Source organism: Piliocolobus tephrosceles, chromosome 10 (genome assembly GCF_002776525.5).
Source record: "Piliocolobus tephrosceles isolate RC106 chromosome 10, ASM277652v3, whole genome shotgun sequence".
NCBI classification, from domain to species: Eukaryota; Metazoa; Chordata; class Mammalia; order Primates; family Cercopithecidae; genus Piliocolobus; species Piliocolobus tephrosceles.
Genome location: NC_045443.1, coordinates 50,275,195 through 50,284,823, shown reverse-complemented (window position 1 = coordinate 50,284,823; position 9,629 = coordinate 50,275,195). Strand labels below are relative to the sequence as shown.

Here is a 9,629-nt window from a genome sequence, read left to right as displayed (position 1 = left end):
GCCTCCCGGGTTCAGGCCATTCTCCTGCCTCAGCCTCCCGGGTAGCTGGGACTACAGGCGCCGCCACCTCGCCGGGCTAGTTTTTTGTAGTTTTTTTTAGTAGAGACGGGGTTTCACCGTGTTAGTCAGGATGGTCTTGATCTCCTGACCTCGTGATCCGCCCGTCTCGGCCTCCCTATGAGCCCATTTTTGTTATTTAGAACAGTATATATTTACTGATATGTGGATGTTACCTCTGAGTAGCAGTAAGGGCCGCAATTAGAGTATTGATGTTTCTCTTTTTATTATAGAAACTTTTTTGGTAATAGTTTTATTGATATATAATTCACATAACATATAATTCACCTAACGTAATTCACCCACTTAAAGGGTACTATTTAGTGGTTTAGCATATTTGCAGAGTTGTGCAAACATCATCACAGTCAGTATTAGAACATTTATCTCCCCCAAAAGAAACCCCATACCCTTTAGCCATCGGTCTCTAATTCTCCCAGAACTCCCGGTTCTAGGCAACCAGTAACCTAGTTAGTGTCTCTATATTTGCCAGTTCCGAATTCTGGAATCATATTATACATGCCTTTTGTGATGAGCTTTTTTTACATAGCAATACGCTTCAAGCTGTAGCGTGTATCAGCACTTCCCTTCTTTTATGGCCAAATCATATTCCATTAAATGGATATACCACATTTATTTATCCATTCATCAGTTGATGGACATTTGAGTTGTTTCCACTTTGGGACTCTTACGAAATAATGCTGTTATGAACATTTGTGTACAGATTTTTGTGTGAAAATATGTTTTCATTTATCTTGGTTATATACCTAGGAGTGAAACTGCTGGGTCATATGGTAACTCTGTATCTAACCTTTTGAGAAACTGCCAGACTGTTTTCCAAAGTGGCTGCACCAGTTTGCAATCCCACTAGCAGTATATGAGGGTTCCAATTGCTCTACATACTCACCAGCACTTGTCATATCTTTTTTTATTATACCATTTAGTGGGTGTGAAGTGGGATCTCATTGTGTTTTGATTTGATTTTCCCTGATGACTAATGATGTTGAGCATTTTGTCATGTACTTATTGGCCATTTGTGTATCTTCTTTGGAAAAATGTCTATTCAGATCCTTCACCCATTTTGTTTTTCATAGAACTTTTATTCCAGTAAGGAAGACTGACATTCATAAATATATGTAAAAAAAAAAAATATATATATATATATATATATATGCTATGAAGGTGAGGTACATTGTGTTCTTTGAGCATAGAATACCGGAGAATTGACCTAATCAGGAGGTTAAGGAGTCAGGGAAGGCTTCCCTCAGAAGGGATGGTTGAGCTGAGACTGGAAGGGAGAAAGGAAATGAACTAGGTAGTACCCCTTTGGGTAGACAAGAAGATTCTGTGTGTGTGCAGAGGCCATGGGATATTTCTGGAATTGAAGATATGGGGCTGGAGCAGCTTCCCCCCTTTGCCTGGACTGTTTCCACCCCACCTATAGCCTTCCTCATCCATAGGTACTTGCTTGGGGCTGGTGCTGCCATCCACCCCCACTCTCCTAGTCATCAAGTGGGCATTTGGAAGTGTGTGGAACTGTTTTATTTTGCTTTGTGTTGTGACACTAGCCAGAGGGCATTACTGTGTTTATTGAGAGGGAAACAGGGATCCTAAACATTTTTGCAGTGTACAGGGATAGCTCTACATGAACAAGAACTGACTCACCCAACATGCCAGAAGGGTCTCTGTTGAGAATCTGCTGCCAGTTCTACTTGTTTTTTTGTGTGTGTAACATAAAATTTACCATCTTAACCATTTTTACATGTACAGTTCAGTAGTGTTAAATACATTCACATTGTTGTGCAACTAGTCTCCAGAACTCTTTTCATCTTGTTTTTTTGTTTTGTTTTGTTTTGTTTGAGACAGAGTATCACTGTGTCCCCCAGGCTAGAGGGCAGTGGCACAATCTCAGCTCACTGCAGCCTCTGCCTCCTGGGTTCAAGCGATTCTTGTGCCTCAGACTCCTGAGTAGCTGGGATTACAGGCCCCCTGCCAACAAACCTGGCTAGTTTTTGTATTTTTAGTAGAGACGGGATTTTGCCATGTTGGCAAGACTGGTCTCGAACTCCTGGCCTCAAGTGATCCGCCCACCTTGGTCTCTCAAAGTGCTGGGATTACAGTCATGAACCACCGCACCCAGCAGAACTCTTCATTTTGTAAAACTGAAACTCCATACTCATCAAACAACAACTCATTACCCCCTCTTCCAGCCCCTGGCGGCCACCATTCTGTCTCCATGACTTTGACTACTCTAAGTACTTATATAAGTGGAATCATACGGCATTTGTCTTTTTCTTTTCTTTTTTCTTGAGACGGAGTTTCGCTTTTGTAGCTCAGGCTGGAGTGCAATGGCACGATCTCGGCTCACTGCAACCTCCGCCTCCTGGGTTCAAGTAATTCTCCTGCCTCAGCCTCCCAAGTAGCTGGGGTTACAGGTGCGCACCACTACGCCCAGCTAATTTTTTGTATTTTTAGCAGAGAGGGGATTTCACCATGTTTTGGCCAGGCTGGTCTCGAACTCCTGACCTTGTGATCTGCCTGCCTCGGCCTCCCAAAGTGCTGAGATTACAGGCATGAGCCACTGTGCCTGGTGGTATTTGTCTTTTTCAATTGGTTTATTTCACTTAGCAGAATGTCCTCAGAGTTCATCCACGTTGTAGCATGTGAGAATTTTCTTCCTTTTTAAGGCTGAATAATATTTCATTGTACATATATGCCATATTTTGCTTATCCATTTATCTGTTTGAGTTGTTGTTTGGAATCTCTTCAAGACCCTGCTTTCAATATTTTGGGTGTATACTCAGAAGTGGAATTGCTGGAGCATATGGTAATTCTATTGAATTGTTTTGAGGAACTGCCATACTGTTTTCTATAGTGGCTGAACCAGTTTACATTCCCGCAGTGCACAAGGATTCTAATTTCTTCACATCCTTGTCAATGCTTGTTATTTTCTTCTTCTTCTTCTTTTTTTTTTTTTTTTTGAGATGGAGTCTTGCTCTGTCGCCCAGGCTGGAGTGCAGTGGTGCGATCTTGGCTCACTGCAAGCTCTGCCTCCTGGGTTCACACCATTCTCTTGCCTCAGCCTCCCGAGTAGGTGGGACTACAGGCGCCTGCCACCAGGCGTGGCTAATTTTTTTTTGTATTTTTGGTAGAGATGGGGTGTCACGTCTTTGGTAGAGACGGGGTGTTAGCCAGGATGGTCTTTATCTCCCAATCTCGTGATCCGCCTGCCTTGGTCTCCCAAAGTGCTGGGATTACAGGTGTGAGCCACCGCGCCTGGCCAATGCTTGCTATTTTCTGCTTTGTTTTGTTTTTTTGAGACAGGGTCTTGCTCTGTCACCCAGGCTGGAGTGCAGTGGTACGATCATGGTTCACTGCAGCCTCAACCTCCTGGGCTCAAGTGATTCTCCCACCTCAGCCTCCCAAGGAGCTGGGACCACAGGTGCACACTGCGACATTTGGCCAATTTTAAAAATTATTTTTGGTAGAGACACATTTCTACCAAAATTCCTTTTTGCTGTGTCACCCAGGCTGGTCTCAAACTCCTAGGCTCAAGCCATCCTCCCACCTCAGCCTCTTAACAGTACTGGGATTACAGGCGTGAGCCACTGCATCCCGCCATTTTCTGTTACTTTGATAGTAGTTATCCTAAATGGGTATGAGGTGGTAACTCATTGTAGTTTTCATTTGCATTTCCCTAATGATTAGTGATGTTGAGCATCTTTTCATGTGCTTATTAGCCATTTATATATCTTTATTGAAAAAATGTCTAGTCAGATCCTTTGCCCATTAAAAAAATTACGTTGTCTTTTTGTTGCTGAGTTCTTCATATATTCTAGATTGTAAGTCCTTTATCAGATATATGATATTCAGATATGTTCTTCCCACTCTCTAGTTGACTTTTCACTTTTCTGAAACTTTTATTTTAGATTCAGTAAGGACATGTGCAGGTTTGTTCTAAGGGTATATTGTGTGATTCTGAGGTTTGAGGCATGATTGAACCCATCACCCAGGTAGTGAGCATAGTACCCAACAGGTATGTTTTCAACTTTTTCTCCCCTTTCTCCCGCTTCTTATAGTCCCCAGTGTCTTTTATTCCCATCTTTCTGTCCATGTGGACTCAGTATTTAGCTCCCACTTACGAGAACATGTGGTATTTGGTTTTCTGTTTCTGTGTTAACTCACTTAGGATACTGGCCTCCAGCTGCATCCACGTTGCTGCAACGGAGATGATTTCATTCTTTTTTTATGGCTCCATAATACTTCATGGTTTGTATATGCCACATTTAAAAAAATCTAATCCACTGTTGGTGGGCATCTAGGTTGATTCCATATCTTTGCTATTGGACTTTTCACTTTTTTGATAGTGTCCTTTGAAGTACAAAAGTTTTAAATTTTGAAGTCCAATTTATCTACTTTTCTTTGGTTGCTTCTGCTTTTGGTGTTATATCTAACCTAACCCAAGCTCACAAAGATTTACTCCTATATTTTCTTCTAAGAGTTTTATAGTTTGAGCCCTGAGATTTAGGCCTGTGATCCAATATGAGTTAATTTGAGGGTGTGATGTGAGAAAGGCATTCAAACTGCATTGTTTGCAGGTGGATAGCCAGTTGTTCCAGTACCATTTGTTAAAAAGACAATTCTTTCTTCAATAAATTGTCTTGGCATCCTTGTTGTAAATCAGTTGACTGTAAATGTGAGGATTTATTTCTGGGTTCTCAGTTCTGTTCCACTGATCTACATGTCTATCCTGTAGACTATATTGTCTTGATTCAACTGTAGCTTTTTAGTATGTTTTGAAATCAGGAAGTGTGAGTCCTCCAACTTTGCTTTTTTTTCAAGATTGTTTTTGGCTAGTCTGGGTTTCTTGAATTTCCATATGAATTTAAGATCATCTTGTCCATTTCTGCAAAGAGGGCAACTGGGATTTTGATAGGAATTGTGTTCATTCATCAACATGAAACATCTTTCCATTTATTTAGGTCTTTAATTTCTTTCCACAGTGTTTTGTAGTTTTCAAAGTATATGCTTTATAATTCTATTGTTAAATCGATTCTTAAGTATTTTGTTCTTTTTGGTGTTTTTGTAAATGAAATTGTTTTCTTAATTTCATTTTTAGATTGTTCATTGCTAATGTGTATAGAGACACAATTGATTTTTGTATATTCTGTCTTTTGGAAGAGTTTGTGATCTGTTACCAATTTTTGTTAAATGTTTGATGGAATTTATCAGCAAAGCCATCTGGACCTGGGCGTTTCTTTTCTTTTTAACTTAAAAAAAATTGAGACAGGGTCTTGCTCTGTTGCTGAGGCTGGAGTGCCGTGGCACGATCAGGGCTCACTGCAGCCTTGACCACCTGGGCTTAAGTAATCCTCCCACCTCAGCCTCCCAAGGTAGCTGGGACTATAGGAGTGCACCACTATACACCTATTTTTTTTCTTTTTTTTTTTTTTTTTTGAGATGGAGTTTCGCTCTTGTTGCCCAGGCTGGAGTGGCGCAATCTCAGCTCACAGCAACCTCTGCCTCCTGGGTTCAAGTGATTCTCCTGCCTCAGCCTCCCGAGTAGCTGGGATTACAGGCATGTGCCACCACGCCCAGCTAATTTTGTATTTTTAGTAGAGACGGGGTTTTTCCATGTTGGTCAGGCTGGTCTCGAACTCTGGACCTCAGGTGATCTGCCTGCCTCGGCCTCCCAAAGTGCTGGGATTACAGGTGTGAGCCACCACGCCCAGACTTTTTTTTTCTTTTGTAGAGGTGAGGTCTCACTAGGTTGCCCAGGCTGGTCTTGAACTCCTGGGCTCAAGCGATTCTCCTGCCTTGGCCTCCCAAAGTGCTGGGATTATAGGCATGAGCTACCACATCCAGCTGTGGTAGTCTTAAAAATTACTAATTCAATTTCTGCATAAACTTTTGTACTATTCAAATTTATTTATTTATTTGTTTGTTTGTTTATTTGTTTAGAGACAGAGTCTCACTTTGTCACCCAGGCTGGAGTGCAATGGCACAATCTCGGCTCACTGCAACCTCTGCTGCCCGGGTTCAAGTGATTCTCCTGCCTCAGCCTCCTGAGTAGCTGGGATTACAGGCACCTGCCACTGCGCCTAGCTAATTTTTGTAGTTTTAGTAGAGATGGGGTTTCACCATGTTGGCCAGGCTGGTCTTAAACTCCTGACCTCATGATCCACCCGCCTCAGCCTCCCAAAGTGCTGGGGTTACAGGTGTGAGCCACCGCGCCCAGCCTTTTTATTTATTTTTGAGACAGAATCGTGATCTTTTGACCAAGCTGGAGTACAATGACGCGATCTTGGCTCAGTGCAACCTCTGCCTCCTGGGTTCAAGCGATTCTCATGCCTCTGCCTTGGCTTCCACCTCCCAAGTAGCTGAGATTACAGGCGTGCACCACCACACCCAGCTAATTTTTGTATTTTTTAGTAGAGACGGGGTTTTGCCATGTTGGCCAGACTGGTCTTGAACTCCTGTCCTCAAGTGGTCTGCCTGCCTTGGCCTCCCAAAGTGCTGGGATTACAGGCCTGAGCTACTGTGCCTGGCCTGTTTGTTTATATTTTTTGAGACAGAGTTTCATTCTGTTGCCCAGGCTGGAGTGCAGTGGCACAATCATAGCTCACTGTAACCTCAAACTTCTGGGCTCAAGCAATCCTGCCATCTCAGCCTCCTGAGTAGCTGGGACTACAGGTATGCACCACTATACTTGACCAATTTAAAAAAAAAACTTTTTTTAGAGGTGGGGTCTTGCTGTGTTGCCCAGGCTGGTCTTGAACTTCTGGCCTCAGGCAATCCTGCCTTGGCCTCCCAAAGTGTCGAGATTATAGGTGTGAGCCACTATGCCTTTTTCAGTAGCATTGGATCTGCCAGTAAAACATTCAAGTTTTTTGAGAGTATGAGCTTTGGAAATAAAAACCTAGGTTCAAAGTCCATCTCTGGAGCTTCTGCTTGGATCTTTGAATTTCAGTGTCCCTGACTGTACATTAAAAAGGACAGTAACACATTGTTGTGAGGTTGAAATGGGCCATTTTAGGCATGCAAAGAGCTTAGAGCTAGGCCCAGCAGCAGGCTCTGAGTTGCTTTTGAGATGACTTTACATCTTTCTCCCTCTACATTTTGGCAACAGGGTGCTGTGCCGTTCCTGGTCAGTGCCACCTCTGGCACCACTGTGCTAGGGGCCTTTGACCCCCTGGAGGCAATTGCTGATGTGTGCCAGCGTCATGGGCTCTGGCTGCATGTGGATGTGAGTGGGACTTGGGCTTGGGGGTGCGGTGGGGTGGGCTGAGCCAAGGCCAAGGCCCACGTTGTTCCTCCTGCTCCACAGGCTGCCTGGGGTGGGAGCGTCCTGCTGTCACAGACACATAGGCATCTCCTGGATGGGATCCAGAGGTACATACAGTCCCCTTCTTCCCAAATCCCACCCTTCAAACCATTGGTCCGGAGAATCATCATGGCCTAGGGAGTTTAACATGGCTGGGGAAGGAGGCTGAGGGGAGGGGGACTGGAGAGGATTGATTGGAGCTGGGAGGTCAGACATGGCAATTCTTCCTGATGCTGGGGTGAGGGTGAGACCAAAGCATCTTTACTGGGGGCCTGGAAAAGGAGGAGGAGCTCTGGTTGGGCAGCTGGAGGAGGAGCCACTGACCTGCCTTTGCTCCACCCCATCCAGGGCTGACTCTGTGGCCTGGAATCCCCACAAGCTCCTGGCGGCAGGCCTGCAATGCTCTGCACTTCTTCTCCAGGATTCCTCGGTGGGTCTGCCCCTGCCCCTGCACCAGCCCCACCTCTCTCTGGAGCTCTGCCTTCTCTATCCCACCTTAGATAAAGTTCAGGCCTTTCTCTGTTCTCGTTACCATCCCTTCTGAAGCTGCATCTCTGCTACCACCCTATCCTGTATTAGGCTCCTTCACTCCCCCAGGGTCCTGTTTTCAAAGGGAAACGTTTCCAGTTTGGAGTTGGAGTCAGAGGTATCCTGGAGTTTCTAGCTTGAAGTTGCCATCAGAGTTTAGGAAGAACCCTGGGTATTGAGAGGAAACCCAAAGAAAGTTGGAGCCAGCAGGCAGCCATCCTGGCAGTGCCGCCTGGTTCCAGGGAAAGAAAAGGGTATCCTGTGCTAAGACCCCCGCAGTGCAGCCCTGGAGGAAGGCCTCGGTGGAGAGGGTAGGGTCTGATAGTCTCCTCACCCCCACACAGAACCTGCTCAAGCGCTGCCATGGGTCCCAGGCCAGCTACCTTTTCCAGCAGGACAAGTTCTACGATGTGGCTCTGGACACGGGAGACAAGGTAGTGCAGTGTGGCCGCCGTGTGGACTGTCTGAAGCTGTGGCTCATGTGGAAGGCACAGGGCGATCAAGGGCTGGAACGGCGCATCGACCAGGCCTTTGCCCTTGCCCGGTAGGCGGGTGGAGTGGGGGTGTGTGGGGGGTCATCCCTGTTCCCCTCTCCTGGGTCCCTGCCCCTCCCCCTTTCCTGCTCCCAGGGATTACTTTTCTCTCGTTCTCTGTAGCTCATTCTAAGTGGGCCTCTTTTGTCTCTGGATCTCTGCTTTTCCTCCCCGCCTATGGTTTCTCACTGTTCACAGGTACCTGGTGGAGGAAATAAAGAAGCGGGAAGGGTTGGAGCTAGTCATGGAGGTAGGACCCCCTTCTCTTTTGTGGCACCTGCCCCCGCCCAGCTCTTTTGCAGCCCCCTAACCCCCACTAAAGCCCTAGTGGAGGAAAAAGGGCAGGGAGAGGGAAAACGGTCCCCCTTCCTCAGCTCACACCTTCCTCTTTCTCATTCCTCTCAGCCTGAGTTCCTCAATGTGTGTTTCTGGTTCGTACCCCCCAGCCTGCGAGGGAAGCAGGACAGCCCAGATTACCACGAAAGGCTGTCCAAGGTAGGCGTGCTCTGCCGCTCTGCTTTCCCCTTAGGGAACTGATGCGCTTCTGCCCCCTGCTGGCTGGGCGTGGCATGGCAGGCCCCCTTTCTGGTCTCTTGCTCTAAGGCACGGACGCTGTCTTTTGGGTAGGGGTAGGGGTGGGGATGGGGAGGAAGGTATGTTTCTGGTAAGTAAGAAGAAGCGAGGGGTGTTACAGGAGAAGTCAGAGAAGTTACCAGTGTGCAGTACACAGAGCCCTGTGCTGGCAGTTGGGCTGGGAACTCAGGCCCAGGGCAGATAGGAAGCAGAAAGATCATGGAAGAGCTTTATCACCTGTGCTGGGGACAGAGCAACCCGGGAAGGCCAGTCTAGAAGTGCCACCTGGAGGCGAGGAGCTGTGTTATATCCTGGTCCCTAAAGATAGAGTGGTACTCACGCCTGTAATCCCAGCACTTTGGGAGGCCGAAGCGGGCGGATCACAAGGTCAGGAGATCGAGATCATCCTGGCTAACACGGTGAAACCCCGTCTCTACTAAAAATAGAAAAATTAGCCGGGCATGGTGGTGGGCGCCTGTAGTCCCAGCTACTTGGGATGCTGAGGCAGGAGAATGGCGTGAACTCGGGAGACGGAGCTTGCAATCAGCCGAGATCGCGCCACTCTACTCCAGCCTGGGTGACAGAGCCAGACTCCATCTCAAAAAAAAAAAAAAAAA

General features: G+C 46.3%; 1 protein-coding gene across 12 annotated transcripts in view; it reads left to right on the top strand.

Annotated features, from left to right (window-relative positions):
• CSAD (cysteine sulfinic acid decarboxylase) overlaps window positions 1-9,629 on the top strand; it is a 31,288-nt gene that overhangs the window by 20,083 nt on the left and 1,576 nt on the right. For 9 of the 12 annotated variants that reach the window (XM_023211003.3, XM_023211004.3, XM_023211007.3 and 6 more), the window contains 6 exons: window positions 7,184-7,300; window positions 7,382-7,446; window positions 7,727-7,808; window positions 8,251-8,450; window positions 8,638-8,689; window positions 8,845-8,934. In XM_023211003.3, coding sequence (XP_023066771.2) covers window positions 7,184-7,300; window positions 7,382-7,446; window positions 7,727-7,808; window positions 8,251-8,450; window positions 8,638-8,689; window positions 8,845-8,934 — 606 coding nt within the window. Of the gene's footprint in view, window positions 1-7,183; window positions 7,301-7,381; window positions 7,447-7,726; window positions 7,809-8,250; window positions 8,451-8,562; window positions 8,690-8,844; window positions 8,935-9,629 lie in introns of all 12 variants that reach the window. The other 3 variants (XR_004229170.1, XR_004229169.1, XM_031936309.1) reach the window with 3 other exon arrangements.